Source organism: Mus caroli, chromosome 11 (assembly GCF_900094665.2).
Source record: "Mus caroli chromosome 11, CAROLI_EIJ_v1.1, whole genome shotgun sequence".
NCBI classification, from domain to species: domain Eukaryota; kingdom Metazoa; phylum Chordata; class Mammalia; order Rodentia; family Muridae; genus Mus; species Mus caroli.
In genome coordinates this window covers 93,465,855-93,485,502 of record NC_034580.1, presented here as the reverse complement: position 1 = coordinate 93,485,502, position 19,648 = coordinate 93,465,855, and the positions used below count along the sequence as shown (strand labels likewise).

Sequence of the window (19,648 nt, the reverse complement as noted above, 5' to 3'; positions counted from 1 at the left end):
TTTTTTTTTTTTTTTTGGACTCCAGAACTCTTTAGTGGGGCTCCAAATGAGTTCATGGCTCTCTGGGTTCCCTGATGTCAGCCCTCTTGTTCCTATCTGGTTGTGAGACAGGAACTCAGAGCATCAAATAAGGACGGTGTGCTGCAAATAAGGACCAGGAGGGCAAATCCTGTGAGCCGGTGTTCGTGAGGCAAAGGCCAGAAGAGCATCCCCATGACCTCAGGGCCAGCCTGGTGTGTGAGGAGTTGCAGGCTAGCCAGGACAGGCAGGAATGAGGGAGGGACATGGACAGTAGGGTGAGAAATAAAGGAAAGTGGGGATCCACAGAACAGCTTCCCCATAGCATCCCCCACACCACTGGGTCAACCAAGCCTCTGAGCCCCGCAGGACCGGGTCTTTCTTCCCACTCACCGCTTCTCATACAGGAGGTTGGCCACCATGCTCATGAGGGTGTAAGGCTTGATCTGCCGACCTTCTTTCAGCTCATACAGGTTCAGTCGGAACTTGAGACGCTGGGCACTGGGGAAGGAGGAACATAGCCCGAGTCATTGCTAAAGTCCTCTCGGTCTTCAACCTGTGGCAGTCACAGGAGACATACGATTCTGTCCCTACCAAGGAACACTCAAGCAGACGCTTGCCGATGAGAAGGTGCCTAGGAAGGACGACCTTGTGTCCCCTAGGCCACCTCAGAGTTCTGGGATAGACCCTGCACAGAACCAACCAACGCCACACCAACTAAGCAAAACAGGGCTTCCCAAGACACAGGAACATAGTCTTGGGAGTGAATTTATTTCATCTCTGATAGGTAAGGAGACCGAGGTCTAATAAATCAGGAGTTGCTGTGCACAGTAAGTAGACAAACCTAGTGAGAAGATTCTGTAGTCGGCCACAGTGAAGGAGGGCTGCCAGAGTGTCTGAGCAAGCCTGGGGTGTTCAGTTCTCGGGAGACTCTGCACAATGCTGGACAGACAAGCTTCCCTCCTGTCTCCTCTGATGCTACCACCTGCTGCAGCTGAGGCTTCAAGCTCAGGCAAATCCTAACCCAACCTTTCCCTTCCACTCCCTCCTCTCTGCCCCCCCCCCCACCTCTTCTTCTGGTTGTTGTTATTCTCCTTTCACCATCTGGGTTCCAGGGATTGAACTCAGGTCACCGGGCTTGGCCATAAGCACTTTTACCCACGTTCTTAGTCAGGGTTTCTATTCCTGCACAAACATCATGACCAAGAAGCAAGTTGGGGAGGAAAGGGTTTATTCAGCTTACACTTCCATGCTGCTGTTCATCACCAAGGAAGTCAGGACTGGAACTCAAGCAGATCAGGAAGCAGGAGCTGATGCAGAGGCCATGGAGGGATGTTCTTTACTGGCTTGCTTAGCCTGCTCTCTTATCGAACCAAGACTACCAGCCCAGAGATGGTCCCACCCGCAAGGGGCCTTTCCCCCTTGATCACTAATTGAGAAAATGCCTTACAGCTGGATCTCATGGAGGCATTTCTGAAGCTCCTTTCTCTGTGGTAACTCCAGCTGTGTCAAGTTGACACAAAACTAGCCAGTACACCTACTAAGCCATATCGCCTTCCCTTTCTTCTCCTTTTCTGACTTCCCCCTAGTCCCCTACTAAAAATAAAAGTTCAGTTTTCTAGGTGTAGCTCGCAGCCCGCCCCCCCCCCCCCCCCCGGCCCCCCCCCCCCCGCCATACTCTCCCTCTAGACTCTGCTTCCTGAGATTCAACACTCCACCAAGCCCTCTCCTGACCTAAAGTATAACTTCAAAACCCTAACCCCTTTGAGGGGTGTGTCTTAGCTCCTCAAAATTGACATTAAAAAGATTACCATCTGTCCCAGTCCTAACTGCGGGATTTCAGTCACAACATGCTCACAGTAAGAACTATTTGTGAAATGTCACAGCTGTGCACTAGACTACATGTTGGTGTGTTCGCATGTTCCCTCAGTAACCATAAAGACTGGCTCCGGGATCCTCCACAGATCCAAAGCCCAGCAGGGCCAGTTTCTTATATGAAATGGCATTATTTCTAAATCACTTTTTTTGTTTGTTTGTTTGTTTGTTTTGGTTTTTCGAGACAGGGTTTCTCTGTGTAGCCCTGGCTGTCCTGGAATTCACACTGTAGACCAGGCTGGCCTCAAACTCAGAAATCCACCTGCCTCTGCCTCCCGAGTGCTGGGATTAAAGGCGTGGGCCATCTCGTCTGAGTAGTTTTCATTTAAGCTAATTCAATCTGATACAGAACCTTCAGAACCTTCAAGGTAGACTGTATTACACTTCAAAAATAAAAAGGCGCTGGGCAGTGGTGGCGCACGCCTGTAATACCAGCACCCGGGAGGCAGAGGCAGGTGGATTTCTGAGTTTGAGGCCAGCCTGGTCTACAGAGTGAGTTCCAGGACAGCCAGGGCTACACAGAGAAACCCTGTCTCAAAAACAAAACAAAACAAAACAAAAAACCAAAACAAAAATAAAAAGTTTTGGGGCTGGTAAGAAGGCTCAGCAGATAAGAGCATCTGACTGCTCTTCTGGAGGTCCTGGGTTCAGGTCCCAGCAACCACGTGGTGGCTCACAACCATCCCTAAGGAGATCTGACTCCCTCTTCTGGTGTGTCTGAGGACAGCTACAGTGTACTTACATATAATAAATAAATATTTTTTTAAAAAAAAAAAAAAGGCAAGGCTGGTGAGATGACTCAGAAGTTAAGAGCACTGACTGCTCTTCTGGAGGCCATGAGTTCAAATCCCAGCAACTACATGGTGGCTCACAACCACCTGTTTTTGTTTGTTTTGTTTTGTTTTGTTTTGTTTTTCGAGACAGGGTTTCTCTGTAACCCTGGCTGTCCTGGAACTCACTTTGTAGACCAGGCTGACCTCGAACTCAGAAATCCACCTGCCTCTGCCTCCTGAGTGCTGGGACTAAAGGTGTGTGCCACCACCGCCTGGCAGCATCCGTAATGACAAATTAAAAAAAAAAAAAATATATATATATATGGATGGAGCGAGCCGGGCCAAAGCAAGAGGGAAAAGGGAAAGGGGTGGGAAATGAAAAATTAAAAAAAAAATTTAGAAAAATAAATAAGTAAAAATAAAAAGGCACTGGAGAGATGGCTCAATGGGTAAGAGCACTGGCTGCTCTTCCACAAAACCCAGGTTCAATTCCCAGTCCCTACAAAGCAGCTCATAACTACAGTTCTGGGCAACCCAACAGCCCCTTCTGGCCTCCTGGGGGTACAACATGCAGCTGGTGCACAGACAGACATGTGGACAATCATCCATACGTATAAAATAAATCTTTAAAATATTAACAGTAATAACAATAATAATACAGAACACGAGGGCTTGGGCTTGAGGATGTAGCTCAACAACATATCATGTGCTTAAGCTTTCAAAATCCTGGTTTCAATTTCTAGTACCAGGGGAAGACTTGACTCTCTTGACCTCGACGGTCAGTGAATCAATGAATGAGTCTTTCCTCAGCAACTCACAGCATCCCATCCTTGAGATGGTGGGATGGGTCAGCGGGCAGTAACACCTACGCCAAGCCTAAGCAGCTCAATGCCTGGAACCACATGACAGAAAGTCAGAACCAACTTCTGCAAGCTGTCCTCTGACCTCCACACACGGCTGTGGAACCCGGGCATACAAACACAATACAATGCTAATAATAATAATAATAATAAATGTAGAGGCTGGAGAGATGGCTCAGTCATGAAGAGCACTGACTGCTCTTCCAGCTTTCTATCCCCAGCACCCACATGGTGGCTCACAACCACCTATAATTCAAGCTGGGTCATGAGGGTTGTTGGGGGCGAGGGTTGTCCAACAATCTCTTCTAGCCTCTGCAGGCACTGCACACATGTGGTGCCCAGACACACATACACGTAAAATAATAATCAATGAATTGTGTTTTTAAAGGTCCCACCACCAACCACGGCGATCAGAACCAGCACACTAGGGCCATCACAGACAACAACCTGTTTCCCCTCTCAGACCCTCCCATCACTCAAATCACATACGCACTGTCAACTAGGTAAGTGAAGTGGGCAGTTAAAACCCAACAGCTCCTCATGGTTAGTTATCGTTCCATATGTCTGCTTTGCCAGCCGCCTGCTGGTTTAGCGAGTGCCCACGGTCTTTAGAAAGACCTACAGTAGGATCCTGACTGACATTCATTACTGTGCAGCTTGAACAAAAGTCTCAATTTTTTTTCTCAATTGCAGAATGAGACGGCGCGCCAGTAATATTAAGACGGTGATTAAGGGACTCCCTAACAAAGATGCTTTTTCACATAGAGCCGAGCACAAGGTAATGCCAGAAAAACATAGGTTAGGACCCATCTCCGTATCGCTGCGGTGTTCAGCTGAGTCTCACACTCAATCGCGGCTTTTGGCAGATGGCTGACATCGGGCTGCTCAAGGCAGGCTGCTCAACGAAGAAACCTGAGTGAAGGTGGGGGCTGGAGACACTTACACTGTCTGGACGTCAGTGGCCAGGCCGGCCAGGCCTATGTAGAGCCTGTCACCCATGGGAAAGATCTTCTGGAAGTCCGTGGTCACCATCTGGGCCTGGATCCCGAAACGCCTGTCTGCAGCGATGGCCACACAGTTCTTTCCCTTCATGGCCATGACGGCCCCTCCATTATAGGACATAATAGACTGGGGGCAAACAAATCAAGGGGAGCTAAGTTCGTGGAGCTAAGTGCGACCATAACCTTCACATCAGTCCTGGTCCCCAAAGCTCATATACCCGTGCCCTCCATTCCGGAGGAGCCAGGACGCTCCTGCTCCAGCCCTGAGATGGGCCCGGTGGGGCACCCAGGAACCGCACTCATCCACACGGTGCTCCCATGAGCATTCTACTGACCACCAGGCTCTCCCCGTCCCGAACCCAAGCACTACTCGTCGTCCATGCTTTCAGTTCCCATCCCAGACTCCTTTCCTTACTCCCCGATCTCACCATGATTGCGCTGGAGTGGAAGCCCGATCCCCACAGCGATGCCTGCAAACCGGCTCTGGCTTTCTCAGGGTCAACGCTCTTGCAGAGACCTCCCCATTGGCTGGCGGGCCGACTCGGATTGACTAGTTCAGCTTTCTATTGGACACTTATGCCGTCAGTCAGAAATATGCATAGTTTGGTTGAGACACCAAAGCGGAGGTATGGAAAGCGGAAAGTGAAAAGTCACTGTGAGTGCGGAAGAGCCTACGGTCCGGGGCATGTTGGGATCTTGGCGGACCTGGAGTTCGGGGCATCCCGCTTAGGGGCGGGGTTTGCAACACGTGGGCTTGGGACAGGGCCTTGTGGGGCTGGTGCTGTAAGCGGAGTAGCTAACCTGGCGCTTAAGGTGGTGCTGCAGGAGTTAGGCATTTTACTCAAGCTACCCGACTTCCTGTGTTCATTCACAAATCCTTACTGTTCACCGGGATTTTTGCAGGCTCAAATTTACCTATCGGCACCGAGTACCGAAGGCGCCCATTCTTTGCAGAATGGGAAGACCGCGCCGAGGGTTCGTGCTAGGAGGGTTTAGTTCCAGAATGGAGCTTTTTGTTTTGTTTTCTTTTGTTTTGTTTTGCGGGAGTGAGCTACAGGTTGTTCAGCGTTTGGAGTCTCTCGCTCCCAATCCCTGCTGACCGACAGACGTAGCCCTAAGTCTCTGTTCACTCTACAAAGGAACGTTCTGTGCCACATCCAAGACACTGACTGAGGATAGCCTGGGCCAACGGCTCCAGGGCAGCCCAGGTGGGACGTGTGCGTCCCTTGCTTTCCCTTCCCGAGCACAACCACTGTTCCCTTCGCCACAGCCTCGGTTCGCTGTTCTTCGAGATCAGATTTTGTTCCGCTGGGTTTCTAAGCTACGGTAACTGCTTGCGTCGTGACTGGTCTTGCACCATATCGGCTCAGTCCTATTGACTCGGCTCTCTGCCTTGCAGACAACTGTCACCGTCTCTGTGGCGCAATCGGTTAGCGCGTTCGGCTGTTAACCGAAAGGTTGGTGGTTCGAGCCCACCCAGGGACGGCCTGTCTTTTTTTTTTTTTTTTTAAATCGCAAATGCTCCAAAGCTACATTCGGTACCGAGGTGCCAGAAGCAATAATTGTGATACACCAACCCAGATGGTCACTGTATTTAGAAATTCGTTTGTGGTCAGTGAACGGATCTATCCCTAACGTCTCCTCACCACCTCTCACCATTCTTTCTCCCAATCAGGATGACAGAAAGGCAAAGAAAGCCAGGTTTCTGTCTCACTGCCATGTTTAACAATGCAATTTTCCTTGGATTAAGAATAAATTTTGCTGCGGAGGTTGGACAGCTTCCCATTGTCTGCATCAGTGGACGATAGCAACTTGAAAGAGGACACCTGTCCCGGTGGATGGAAACAGTCAGGAAAGAAACCACAGGAACAAAGTGAAGGATAAAAGAGCGGAAGGAGGAAGAACCTAGCTGTGATCTACAGAGAAAGGCATACCATGAGGGGGCCTAAGTAGACAGTGCGAAAGATGGGGAAATAAATACAGAGATCAACAATGGGCATCGTTTGCAAGAGGGAGAGGTGTAAGGGACACAGAGGTAAAGCAAGGAGGAACGACTCTCTCTAACTAGTGCCGCCATTTAAAAGGGATTTTCTCCTTGCTCTTGTTTCCCATGGCAACAGATGCCCGTTGGTCCTTGCCTTGATGTTCTGGGTTCCTGCTCTCTGGGAACCTCTGATTTCTGACTGCTCACCACGTGTGGCAATCAGCTAGAGGACAGGGTAAGCTACAGACTTGGTGGAAAATAAGCGCTCTTCATGTTCGCAGGGCACACTGGAGAAGGTGGGCAGGAGTTAGATGTGCAAGGGACTCTTTCCATCAGTTCTCTAGACATTTGGCTCAAAGGAAGTCTCTTGTGGACTCCCTCTTCTATGTTTGCAGACCACCTGGCGCTTCAAACATGGAGAAGGGACTTTTCCGGCTTATTGCCCTCGCTGGCCCTGCTCGGTGTCAAAGCCCAGCTTATCTACTGTGCCTAAAACAGTACTTGCCGTTGGCACATCCCAAGTGCTTCCAGGTGGTTACTGGAATAAAGCCTGAAAGATCAGAGAACTTTCGATATTGGGACAGTTGAGTCAGCGGCTCTCCCAATGAACCACAAGGATTAGCAACATCCCAGCATAGATGATTTATTGGAGTTTTAGTGGGTGGTGGGTCTTCAGTGTGTCCCTACTCTCCAGCGGTTTCCTTGGAACTGGAACTTAATAATTGTTTGAGGAGCAAATGGATACCCACCCCAATAAACAAAGGTAGCCAGGCAGAACCCTTCGCGTTGAGCAATTGTGTTTGCTTTAGCAGAGTTCAAGATGCCAGGACACATGGGCCCTGATGACAGTGGGCGTGTTTAACTCGACACCCCTTTCCACAGTAGCCTGTGAGCTCGTGGTACCCGATGTGGGGATTGGGAAGCAAGTGACTGATCCTCCCGGGGCCTCTTCCGCTCCCACTTGGACCACCCGATCTAAGCGGAAATCTCTTGCCTTTCCTCTACACCGTCATTCGGCTATGCGGGCTGAGAGCTGAGGCTGGTGGGGTCACTGGGCAGACAGCCTTCACAGGGCTCCTGATAAGCGGTTCAGTGTATGAAAGCACTCACTTCGGGACTGCTTTAGGCTTGGAACAAGGAGAGGAGGCAGGCTCGACAAAGATTCGTTCCTTACTCGAGCCAACCCACCAGGCGCTTAAAGGCTTTTCAGGCCGGATAATCGAGCTCTTTGGAGGGACAGTCACAGTGGCCACCCCCAATAAATCATAGGTAACGAATCAGCGAAATCGAGCGACCTATTGAGGTCCACGGTTCTTGTGGTAACGCAGAATCGATTCGCTTCCTTGGCGCCGTCTCTTCTAGCTCTCCTTCCTACTCTGCCCGGGGCCCCGGGCCGCTGGGGACCGGAGAGCGAGCGCTGGGTGGAGCCCAAGGCGACAGTCGGAGTGGGCTGGCACCAGCCACCTTCGCGATCGCCGGCCCCTCCGCGGCCGCGAGGGAGGCGCACCGGCGGCGAAAAGGCGCGCGTCCTCTCTCGACTCCTCGCTTCCTATTGCGTCGGGGCCTCTCGAATTCGGCTAGTTATTGTGTCTCTGGCTCGGCGCCCGAGTTCGTGTCTCGGGCTGCTCTCCCCGCCCCGGACTGCGTTCCATTCTTCTCCGCCCGAGCACGCTGAGCGCGCCAGCCTCGGCCATAGCCAAGCCCCGAGGCCACCGCGCGCTTCCCGGGAGGTGCGAGGACCCCGAGCCGGTGGGGGGAGGCGGTGAGGTCACGCTCGGGGGGGTCACACACGTACTTAGGAATACCAAGGGATTCAGCTGGAGTGAGCGAACCTCACTCGGACGCGTGGCCAGCGGCGCCGCGTCCCCCGCCCAAGCGCCCTTTGGTAGCGGCGACGCACCGGGTGCCGCGAGACACATTTCCGCCCAGTCTGCATCTCACCATTTTCCAAGCTCCCCAGCTAGGGTAGGGATCGCAGGGTCGGTGGAAGGGGGGAGAACACACTTATTTTAGGAGGAGGTGGTGGTTTCATGACGGAAGGTAACACAATAGGTCCTTTCCTCCGGGTTCAAGGGATCTGCTTGGATAAGAGGTGGTCTCCTCTTGGTTTGGGGGAAGCCCAGCGCAAGGCGGTGGGGAGCAGCTGAGCTAGCTTCTCCCCCTCCTCTTTCCCTCTCTGCAAACATCCTGAAGGAATGAGGTCACGTGGGTGAGTAGTGGGCGGGACCTACTCTTGTCTGGAGGAAAAAAGCCATTTTGTCCCCCCCCACACGGCCCCTCCCCTCCCCTCTGGTCCCCTCCCCTCCCCACTCTCCCTCCCACCCCAAGCTGCTCTTACAAACTCCTTTCTTACCATAGGTTTCTCCCCTCCCGCCGACCGAGCGAGCGACAGGGCTGTGGTCCCCCTCCCCTCCCTTCCCTCCCTCCCTCCCATCCCCCCCTCCCCGAGACCCACCGGACCCCGAAGCCAGGTAAGCGGACGCCGACTCGCGCTTGCCTGCTTGCTACCTCGTAAGCGTCTAGGGCTGGGGACCGGGACCCGTTCACCTTTCCCCGCAGACCCCAATGGGAGCCGGGAGCCCCGGCCTGGCCTGCCGCTCGCGTCCCTTCCCGCCCCGCCAGCCGCTGTCCAAGCTCGCCCGGTCCGCCTTTCTTTCTCCCGTTCCCGGTCTCTCTCTCTCTCTCTTTTTTTTCCTTTCCTCCCTTCCAAGATGGCCGAAGTGGATTCCCCCTCTTAACGATTTGGAGTCTCCCTCGACCACCTCCTCTTTGTGCAGCAGCCCCCTGCTAAGACCCTCTTGCGAGGTATCGAGGGGGAGGGTCCGGGCGGCCACGAGGGCTTTGGGGACATACGCTAGGGTGGGTCTCGTCGTCCCCCCCCCGCCCCCGACCCGAGGATCTCCACAAGCTGGAGCAGACTGTGGCTCGGCCCCTTCGAGTCGGGCAAGGGTCGCCTCCCGAGTGGGCAGTGAGCGTGGTAGACGCGCGAGGACTTGAGGCCCGGAGGAAGGGGACTTGGCTTTCTGGTGGCCGACGGAGGGCGCCCTAACTCCTGGGGTCGGGATCTTGGGCACCTCCCCCAGAGGTCCCTTTCGTCCCGGTGCGAGGCGCCCCGCCCCCTCCCTGAACCACCTCGGCTGAGCTTTTCCCTCCCTCCCTCCCGGGGCCCCACCAAACTTTGGCTCTAGGGAGGGAAGGAGTGGCCACTCGGTCACTGGGGGTGCCTGATCCCTTTGACCTAGGCTTCGCGGGGAAGCACGGGCGGAGGGGAAAGAACGGGAGCGAGGAGAGATTTAGCATGCTCTGTCTTTTCATGAGTGGCCAAGGGGTCTGATGAACTGGCCCTTCTGCCACAGGAGGCTAAAGGGGAAGCGGCTACTCTTTTCTCCTTGAGCTCTGCCGCTGCTAGCTCTGAAACCCGGTGGACCCTGAGCCTGCAGACGCCCCGCGCCCCTCCTGACTCCCAGGGGCGTCTAGGCAAGCCCCCTACTCTTCCATCCCTCACTTCCCGGGTCTATCCAAAATTGCTGTGGTTGCTTGATCGAGAAGGGTGTATGTATGTGTGAATTTAAATATGTTTTAAGTATGTACAGGTGTTACCTAAAGCTGTCCCTGCGTCTTTGTCTCTCGTAGCCCCCGGCCGAGCTCCCGCCATCCCCCATGCTGCCTCAGTCTCTTTCGGTCTTCCTCTCGCTGAGGGAGGGGCTTCTCTTAGCTGGCTCTCACTGTCTTGGGCCTCCCTCTCTGGACTTCTTGCAGTTGTGCTGTTCCCGAAACTCATGACAACCCCACCCCCACCATACACACATCCCTGCTCCAAGGTGTTATTACTGTAATCGGAGGAGCATAAAGCCAGCTCTGTTGTAGCATTTTGGTGGAGAGGTTTTCCCAGGGGTTCCCCTGGTTTGAGGTTGGGGCTTGCGCACTTAGAACTGTGTTTGGAATGAGGCAGGAAACAGCCTCCAGGATCCAGTCCGGCTGTCGCCTGATCCTGTTCAAGTTGAAGGCTTGGGAGGTGAGCAGGGGAGGGGGGAAAGGAACTCCCTGAGTGGTTGATGAGCTGTTGCCATGGGAATGGAGAGAGGCTGAAGTGGAAGAGGTTACATGTTATACAGGACAGATGCCAACTGTAGCGCCCCCCCCCCGACCCTATAGCGGAGCGGTGGGGGGGGGGCGCTGAACTGTCTTTGTTGCTGGAAGACTTAAATTATAATTTGCCCTGAGAGGACTAGAGGTTCGCAGAAGGTTAATGTCTGTGGCTCCCGTTTCAGGCAGGGATGTGATGGGGTGGGTGGAAATGACTTCTGCATCTGTGGAGTAGGAGCCTGGCTCCAGCCTTGCTGTGTATGTGGTGGTGTGTGTCTGGCCAAGTGTCTGTCTGGCCTGTGTGCATGACCAGGCTTATCTGGCTCTGGGTGCTGGGGATGTAAGAGATGAAGGGGGTGTGTCTGGCTCCGGATGTGAGCATCTTACTGAGCTGCTGTCTGTAAAGTCTTTATTACTGTTTTATTTATTTATTTATTTATTTATTTCTGTTTTCAAGAACTGAGTGGTAGGTCGAAGCTTCTATCTTTTTTTCCATGCTAAGGGTTGTACCACTGCCAAAGATTAGGAAAAGATAAGAGATTCCGTGTCCTGGTGCAGAACCCTCTGACTCATATATGAACACATGAGATTTGCTTGCAGAGCTGGGTCTATGATGCCGGGAGGGGAACCAATGCTAGAAATTCATGTCTACATGCTATACTCTGGCTCGTTCTGGTTTCCATTGTGCCTCAGTTTCCCCATCTGTACTGCGGCATTAGCTTTTGCCTCCCATTCAGCAGGCCCACAGGATGGGCTTCTCAGCAGTCGCTCTCTGTCCTTCTACCCACCTGCTCAGCCCTTCTGCTGAGTCCGAGCATCACCCGTTTTTTTTTCTGAGTGACCTTGGGCAAGTCACATCTAAGGTTTTTTTCATCTGTAAATTGAGAAGACTTCACAACAGTGCTTTCAAAGATCACATGGGGGGGGGGGCTGGTTAAGATCCCTGACTGCTCTTTCGGAGGTCATGAGTTCAAATCCCAGCAGCCAGCCATCAGTAATGAGAAACAAATAAAAAAAAAAAAAACCTATGGGCCTGAGCAAGAGAGAGGAGGGAAGGGGGAAAGGATTTTTTAAAAGATCCCATCCACCCCGTTAGTCAAGTGCTAGGATGTGACCTTGAATGACCTCTCGTGGTCTGGGGCTTGATTTGATTTGGTGCACAGCAAGGCAGAGGGAGGGCTGTAGCTGGTGTCCCTGGAGGCAGCAGGACCCGCTCTCTGTGGAATCAGAAACCAATGCCTACAGAAGAAAAGTCTAGTTCGTTGGAGAGATGTGGGATGTCTGTCCGCTGTAGGCTGGAAGCATAGGGAGAGATCTGTGAGCCCAAATGGCCAGGGACTGGGTGCTAGATGCTGACCAAGCCCCTTTCTGGCCTGGGGCCCTTGGGAGCCAGGAGCTAGAGCCAGAGAGAACTACAGACTGGGGGCGGGGGCAGAGGGGGCTGTTGAAGGACTGGGTTCTTCCCCAGCTCCATTGACACCAGTTCCAAATGGGCACTGCCCCTTTTCTGCTTTTTGGGAACTGTGTCTTTCACTTTTTCTTCTCTAGGCGCTTTACCTCTCCCAGCTGACCCCTCCGTAGTGTTGTGGTACACCATTCCCTTCCCATGTTCTCCTCACCAGCACCTCACCCCCCCCACCCCCCATCAGGAAGGACCGACCACGGTCCTGATGCTGAGCAGGGAAGTGGGGAGGGGATGGATGCTCTGGGGACTGGGAGCTCCTGTTTACCGCCACTCTTGGCACCTGCTGACAGGGCCCTGCAGGTAACCATGGCAATCAGGTGAGGAGCCAATCAGTGCCTCTCCCCACCCCCAGCCCCAGTGGTGGCTTTCTGAGGCCCCTAGGGATGGGAATGGGGAGCAGGGAGGCTCTTTGCTCCTAGGGGAGACAAGGAACCTTTCTGTCCATAGCATCTCCTTCCCTTAGGACCCTGGGCTTAGAAAGTGCTGGGGGCTTCTCTCAGATGAAACCTCTAAAATGACAGACTGTGCGGGGCTCCTGTGGCTTCTTAGGAACCTGTATCTCTTTGCAAATGAAGTGTGTGGGTGAAGAGCACATATATTCTTTCATGTGTGCGCTCGCGCATTTGTGTGTGTGTGTGTGTGTGTGCACGCGCACATGCTGGGTTGAGGAGATTTATCCTAGCAGCCTGGATTCCCTGGCAGGATCCTACTCTGATATAGTTCGTTTCTGTCTCCGTGTGTCTCTCTGGACACAGGCACACACAAGGCAAGCAGTCACATGAAGTATCTTTGGAAGCCCAGACAGCACGTACACACGGTGGCGATTACACACGCTCAAGGAGACAGCCACTTGGAGTTTGTTCTGTCCTCTGGATGGTTGTAATAATATTTGGGCTTCTTGCCAGAGACTGCGTTACCATGGAAACAGCTAAACAGTAGAGTAGCCAGCAGCCTCTTTGAGATTGTGAAGGGGGAGCCCATGCAGGGGAGTACCAGCTAAGGCCACCTATAGGGGCAAGAACTCTGCTCTGGGTTTGCAGGTCAGGGAGGCTGGTCTCTGGGCCACCTCTGGCTGGCTTGTTCCCTTCTCTCATTTCTGCAACTTGGTGTCTGTCCCAAGTGTGGCCTTTTGTGTAGCTCCATCTATCCCCGCCTCTGGCCAGGTGCCCTCGGGCTTTATTAGCTGTCTGGGTTCTGGCCAGGCTCATCCTGGGGTCTCTATAGAAACTGCAGATCCTGGCTGTGAATTTCTTGTCCTAGAAAACCCTGTGTGGTGGCTTTAGAAATCTTTCTGGAAAAGAGAGACGGGTGTGTGTTGTAAAGGAGCCGTTGGGGCTTGGCCAGCCTCTCAAGTCTCCTGGGCTTTTGCTCTGGGAGAGAGGAAAGAGGTAGCAGCCCCTTCGGGCCAGAGCCAGAGCCAGCTTCAAACTGACCTCTGCCTTCCAGGGCCTGGGCAGGTGCATTGGAAAGCTGGGGACAGAGAACACTCCCTCTGCCTGGTTTTCGGCAGGTGTCTAGGAAAACCTGTGTTTTGTCGGTGGACAGGTGGCAACAGTCACCAGGTTGGGACATGGTGGGATCCCAGTGGCACATGAAGCAATTCTGTGCGTTCACGAAGAGTGGGTCCCTAGACCCTGCACACTCGAGCAGTTAGTGGGCTGTTGGGGGTGGGGTGGGCAACATGGAGGGGAGTTCCCAGTACAGGACAGGAGAGGTCTTTCTGCCAGGCCCTTGGATTAGCTGCACAGTACCAAGTCAGGTTGGGCCTGTAGCTCCTTCTTTATAAGTTGGGACATAGGAAAGTCAGCCTCAGGCTTGCAGGAAGCCAAAGGGTCAGCAAATGGTAGGTGGACGAACAAGGAGCTGTCTGCATCCAGAGACATTAGAGGAAGGCAGTGTTCTGAGGCCCGAGTGGGACAGTCAAAGGGACAGGTGGTGGGCCTGTGTCCCAGTGTCTCTCTGGAAGGTTTCGCCATGAAGAATCTCTCATTGGTGGAGTGGCGACAATTTATTCTCCACTTTGGTCTGTGAATTCAGTTGTCTGCACTGGTTCTCTTAGCTCTTAGTGCTTGGTAAATATCTGACCCCTCGAGTGGACATGGGCTGGCATCAGGAAGATTGTTAAAATGTTTTATTGCATTTATTTTCTGTGTGCAAGCACGTGCATGCGCAAGTCGTCAAGGGGCAAGTGCAGGCATGTTTTTCTCTCTTTCCACCGTGTGGGTCACCAGGCTTGATTCTTCCTTTACCTGTTGAGTTCTCTCACAGGTTCACAGGTCCCACCCAGGGAGAGCTTTAAAAGCATCCATATCTTCCCTTTTCCTTCCCTCCCATGTCCATCTTCTAGAGTTGGGTAGAGATTCCTATGGTCTGACTTCAGTCTTTCCTACTGCTTCTAAATGGTATATGACCTTGCTTCTCAAGGTGGCAGAAGCTTTCTGAGTCCCCCACCCACCCAATGAACTCTCAGAGGGTGGGCCAGAAGCAGCCAGTTTCAAACTGGTATCCAGTTGCACATATGAGAAGCGGGGGGGAAAAATGGACTTTGGGCCCGGGTAGGGGCGGGGAGCACTGTAGGAAAGTAGCTAAGGGTGGCTGGATTTCTGATCCCATTTCTGTTTCCCAGGGTGACACTTCCCGAGTCTCCTCAGTCCTGACCCCGGCATCATGCATCGGACCACACGGATTAAAATCACGGAGCTGAACCCTCACCTCATGTGTGCCCTCTGTGGGGGCTATTTCATTGATGCCACCACCATTGTGGAATGCTTACATTCCTGTGAGTTGAATTCAGGGGTGCCCAGCTTGGGGGCACTGCTCAGGGAAAATGGAAGATATCCCTTGCTGCCCTGGAAAGTAGACCCTGGATCACTGAGATATTGCCAAGGAACTGTGTGTGTGTGTGTGTGTGTGTGTGTGTGTGTGTGTTGTGTGTGTGTGTGTGTGTGTGTTGTGGTGATGATGAGAGTCCTGGAGCCAGAAGCTTACTCCTTGGACAACATCAGAAACCTCATTTTTTCTGCTATCTCTGGCTGAAGTTTGGCACCTGTAGATTCAGGGGTCACTCATTTGCACTGTCAGATTGGTTACAAGAGATCCAGGACTGGTGAGGTGTCTTACCCCGCTGGCTCAGGGGAGCCTAGGACATGGTGCACTTTCTGTGTTGGGCCGGACACCACCCTGGCTCATAGAGATAGAGGGGCCCACCCTCCCCTAAGGCTAGGCAAGGTACAACAGCCCAGATGTGTGGACGCGTATTGCCATGTTTGGCCTGTGCGCTATCCTGAGCTACTGTGAGCTATCAAGAACTGGGTCATGGTGGGAAGAGAGAGCTAAATGTTAGCCTGGGCAAGAAGGGGCTCTGACTGTCTTCTCTTTGTCCACACTCCAAGTCTGCAAAACCTGCATCGTGCGCTACTTGGAGACCAACAAATACTGCCCCATGTGTGATGTCCAGGTCCACAAAACTCGACCACTGCTGAGCATCAGGTGGGCTTCTGACCCCATGCCCTGCCTCCCGGTAGCTAAGGAATGCCAGGCCAGGAGCCTGCATGCCTGAATGTTGGGTCTGAAGAAGGAAGGGGTACAGAGCTGATCCCTGGCTAGCGAGATGAAGGACCCGTGGTTGCTAATGCTCCTGTATAATCTTTCCCAGATCAGACAAAACCCTCCAGGACATTGTCTACAAGTTGGTGCCTGGGCTTTTTAAAGGTATCATGAGCCCCTGTGTTGTCCCCGTCCCCCCCCCCCCAACTTCCCAGCTGTCGCCCACTCATCCCTGCCTCCTTCCTTTAGATGAGATGAAACGGCGACGGGACTTCTATGCAGCATACCCCCTGACAGAGGGTGAGTGTGTGTTCACTCTGAACCCACAAGCACATTCTGGTTCCTGAAGCAACGTGACTGCCCAGGGCTGCCCCAGCTGTGAATGTACCGGCTTTGGCCCACACTGTCCCTCCAACTTCTAACAGATATCCCAGCTAGAGTACTGTCCAGTGGGGACTGGGCTCAACCTCTGAGCTGCCCCACTTCCCTAGGTCCTCAGTCCCTTGCTCTATCTTTGACCAATCCCTCTGAGGTGTCTCCCTCTGCAGTCCCCAACGGCTCCAACGAGGACCGAGGCGAGGTCCTGGAACAGGAGAAGGGGGCTCTGGGTGACGACGAGATTGTCAGTCTTTCCATTGAGTTCTACGAAGGCGTCAGGCAAGTTCAATGTAGGCCCCTTTGCTACCCTGGCCCATTCTTCAAGATCCAGTCAGGCATGCATTTGGCCCAACAACTCCATAGCCCTTAGCCTCTTTCTCTCTCTTCTTCCAGGGACCGAGAGGAGAAGAAGAACCTCATGGAGAATGGGGATGGGGACAAGGAGAAGGTGAGTCTTAGGGCCTGTCTAGCAGTGGGCTATGGGCCAAGAGCGCCATGGATGCACCTTCTCACTGGGGCCTCTTCCCCCACAGACAGGAGTGCGATTCCTGCGGTGTCCAGCAGCCATGACCGTCATGCACCTGGCAAAGTTCCTCCGAAACAAAATGGATGTGCCCAGCAAGTACAAGGTGAATGCCTGTGCTGTCTCAGACAGCAGAGCTCTGTCAGTGTGTCTGACTGGTGGTGGACATCACAGCCATCACAGAGTTGTATAGCCAGGCCTGCAGGGTACCCTAGCTCCACTGTTGAGGATAAGACGGTTTGTAACTGTTTTAGTTGGTGTACAGAGGGCCTAGGGACAAGGCTGTGTGCATGCAAATAGTGCAAGGCCTTTGATAGGGCCAAGGAACTGTAGGATACGGGCTGGTCAGCCATGTTGAACACAGGATCCCTTGGAGGTCTCTGATGCGCTTGACTTTGCTTCTTTGACAGGCTCCTAGGTACAAGGCTTCCCTTAGCCCACACTTGGGTAGGGAGACCGGAAGTGCTGTGGCGCTCATCCGTCAGGTCACATGTTCCACATGTGCGGATGGTGCTAGCAAAGCTGCTTCTATGGTTCCCCTTAGGGGCACAGGCAAGAGCCTGGGTCAAAGTGGTCCTAGAGAGAGAGGCCTCCCTCCTCCCCATCAGTGGGTTAGGGGAGTTTCTTGGGACAATTCTGGAAGGGAAGTCACAACTACAGTAAGGAGAGGCCTCCTGGAATCCACCTTTCAATTCACTTACCTCTATCCCCCAAGACTCCCAACCCTGGTGGCCAGGGTGCAGCTGCCGGGTCCCATGGGTGTCATCCCCTCCCTCCAGGTGGAGATCCTCTATGAAGATGAGCCCCTGAAGGAATACTACACTTTAATGGACATTGCGTACATCTACCCCTGGCGGAGGGTAAGCCTGTGAGCAGGTGACAGAGGATGGGAGCAGTCCAGGGTCCTTACCTGGCCAGGCCTGGCATTGGTCAGTGGCCAGAGTGACATGAGACACCCTTTTATGTCAGACACTCCATCCCTTGTCTCTGGAGCCAGGCCTGGCCCTGGTGAGCTCTAGGCCATTTTTTTTGTTTGTTTGTTTGCTTGTTTTGTTTGTTTGAGGCAGTCGTTACCTGGCTGGCCTTAAATTTGGTACAGAGTCCAGGCTGGCCTCGAATTCAGAGCAGTCCTCCTTCCTCAGCCTCCCAGGTGCTGAGATTATTGGCACAGCCCCCACAGGTCCCTTGCTGGTGCCCTGGTTACTACCACTCAGATTCGGGGTCAGCAGTAGGGGCGGCTACAGTGGAACGAGATACCTTCTGTAACTGCATGGTCTCCGCCCAACCCCACACTCTTTCTTCCCCGGGTCTCTGTCTCTTCACTCTGCAGGGCTCAGACCTTCCCTTTGCTCCTGGTTTGAACCTTGGTTGGGTATAGGGATAGGGTCGCCCCTGGTCGGTCTTTCTTCTCACACTCTCTTTTCTTACTGCTGGCCTCTTCCTTCTCACCACAGAATGGGCCTCTCCCCCTCAAGTACCGTGTCCAGCCAGCCTGCAAGCGGCTCACCCTGCCCACGGTACCAACCCCCTCAGAAGGCACCAACACCAGTGGGGCATCAGAGTGTGAGTCAGTCAGCGACAAGGCTCCCAGCCCTGCCACCCTTCCGGCCACCTCCTCCTCCTTGCCCAGCCCTGCGACCCCATCCCATGGCTCTCCCAGCTCCCACGGCCCCCCAGCTACCCATCCTACTTCCCCCACTCCACCTTCAACTGCCGCTGGGACCACCACAGCTACCAATGGGGGCACTTCGAACTGCCTGCAAACGCCATCCTCCACCAGCAGGGGGCGCAAGATGACTGTTAATGGTGCTCCTTGCCCCCCTTGAGGAAAGGGACCCTCTCCTTCCGCAGCCATCTTTTCCCTCCTTTTTACTTTTTCTGGGCCCCCTTTTCCACTTTTGACTTTCCCTGGTTCCTCCCATCTTCAGAGTGGGAGGTGGGTTTTATAAATAAATCTATATATATATATAAATATATATATGTACATAGGAAAAACCAAATATACATACTTATTTTCTATGGACCAACCAGATTAATTTAAATGCCACAGGAAACTCGTGTGTGGTGTGTGTGTGTGTGTGTGTGTGTGTGTGTGTGTGTGTGTGTATGGGTGGGGGTGTCTAGGTCTAGGGGTCTTTGTAGTTCACTCTGCTCTTCTTGGGGGTATATCTGGTGGTCTTAAGGGGCCATTGGAAGTATTAACGTCCTTCCCTACGTCCCTTCTGCTTTCCAGGGCAGAGGGTGTGTTGGGTCCCCTAGCCCTAGCTGACTAGTGGGGCCATCTTGGCTGTTCCCCATCCCTGTCCAAGCCCCCTGTTGTTGAATGTTCAGAGTTGCTGAGACAGTCAGTGCCTTTTACAAGTGCAGTCTGTCCTCTGGCAGTGAGGACCAAGTGGCTGTGAAGAAGGCATTTCCCTCACCTCCTCAGACAGTGGAAGACCCCCCCCAACCCCCCGACCCCTACCCTCCTGTGGGAGACCCTGGCCCTATAAAGTCTATGTGTGACTTTGGCATTGTGAACACTTCATTTTCTCCTGTCCTATCCCAACCCAGGAACGCAATCTAGCAAGACTGGAGGTGACATTCACTGGGGGCCTAGAGTAGAGGGTTGGGGTGGGTGACCCCAGATAAGCACAGACTCCAGTTCTGCCAAAAGCCAACAGCCCTCCAGTCCACTGCCTCACCCCCCAGCTGAGGCCAGGCAGGGATAGGACAGAGGCATCTAGAAGCACAAAGAAAATAAAAAACAAGCTGACCCCAACTCGACCTGGTGGACCACCTATTAGGGGCAGACCTCGCTCTCACCTGCTCTTCCTCAAGTGTACATAGATCGGGGGTGGGGGGTGGGGAGAGGACAGGGTGTTGGCTTAGTGTGTGAGGTTCTGAGCCCATGGGTCTGTTTGCACCACGTCCTGAGTCTGAGGTTCTGTGACTGTACCCTCCTGTCCTAGGTCATTTATATCTCTTGGCTTTGTAATAAATGCTGTGTACACTCTTGAGCCTGTGGTTCTTTGGGACAGAGGGAGGGGGAGGGAGCGGAGGACGATGGTGTGCTCCTCAACCTTACAGTGCTAACTGGAGTGGATCCAAACTACCCTGCTTTGGTCACCAGACACCCTCCGCCTCCACAGATCACACT

At 53.3% G+C, this 19,648-nt stretch overlaps 2 protein-coding genes and 1 non-coding gene across 10 annotated transcripts in view; 2 read left to right on the top strand and 1 right to left on the bottom strand.

Annotated features, from left to right (window-relative positions):
- Psmb3 (proteasome subunit beta 3) overlaps nt 1–5,053 on the bottom strand; it is a 12,325-nt gene extending 7,272 nt beyond the window's left edge. The window contains exons 1-3 of the mRNA XM_021177242.2: nt 4,956–5,053; nt 4,470–4,654; nt 412–519 (exon numbers count right to left, since the gene is read on the bottom strand). Coding sequence (XP_021032901.1) covers nt 412–519; nt 4,470–4,654; nt 4,956–4,958 — 296 coding nt within the window. The 5' untranslated portion in view covers nt 4,959–5,053. The remainder of the gene's footprint in view (nt 1–411; nt 520–4,469; nt 4,655–4,955) is intronic.
- Nucleotides 5,054–5,938: 885 nt separating this feature from the next.
- Nucleotides 5,939–6,012, top strand: Trnan-guu. The gene has a single exon. It is a non-coding gene; the product is annotated as a tRNA-Asn (tRNA).
- A 2,168-nt stretch (nt 6,013–8,180) lies between these two features.
- On the top strand, nt 8,181–19,506 carry Pcgf2 (polycomb group ring finger 2). Of its 8 annotated transcripts, none has more exons than XM_021176189.2 (12): nt 8,198–8,241; nt 8,585–8,720; nt 8,870–9,316; nt 14,689–14,841; nt 15,455–15,551; nt 15,718–15,773; nt 15,858–15,908; nt 16,157–16,265; nt 16,380–16,434; nt 16,520–16,615; nt 17,289–17,369; nt 17,964–19,506. In XM_021176189.2, the coding sequence occupies exons 4-12, from the start codon at nt 14,730–14,732 to the stop codon at nt 18,333–18,335; spliced, it is 1,029 nt and encodes a 342-aa protein (XP_021031848.1). In that variant the 5' UTR covers nt 8,198–8,241; nt 8,585–8,720; nt 8,870–9,316; nt 14,689–14,729; the 3' UTR covers nt 18,336–19,506. The 8 variants fall into 8 exon arrangements, with proteins under 8 accessions (XP_021031852.1, XP_021031848.1, XP_029339174.1 ...); XM_021176191.2 differs by lacking the exon at nt 8,198–8,241 and adding an exon at nt 8,435–8,476 and having other exon boundaries at nt 8,705–8,720; XM_021176193.2 differs by lacking the exon at nt 8,585–8,720 and having other exon boundaries at nt 8,181–8,241.
- Nucleotides 19,507–19,648: the final 142 nt, after the last annotated feature.

What these genes read in the sequence shown, in the direction of transcription:
- Pcgf2 (XM_021176193.2), top strand. Translation starts at nt 14,730, where the DNA reads ATGCATCGGACCACACGGATTAAAATCACGGAGCTGAACCCTCACCTC. An exon ending in GGTGCCTGGGCTTTTTAAAG is followed by an intron (nt 15,774 to 15,857) that starts GTATCATGAGCC and finishes TCCTTCCTTTAG; the next exon opens with ATGAGATGAAACGGCGACGG. An exon ending in AGCATACCCCCTGACAGAGG is followed by an intron (nt 15,909 to 16,156) that starts GTGAGTGTGTGT and finishes CTCCCTCTGCAG; the next exon opens with TCCCCAACGGCTCCAACGAG.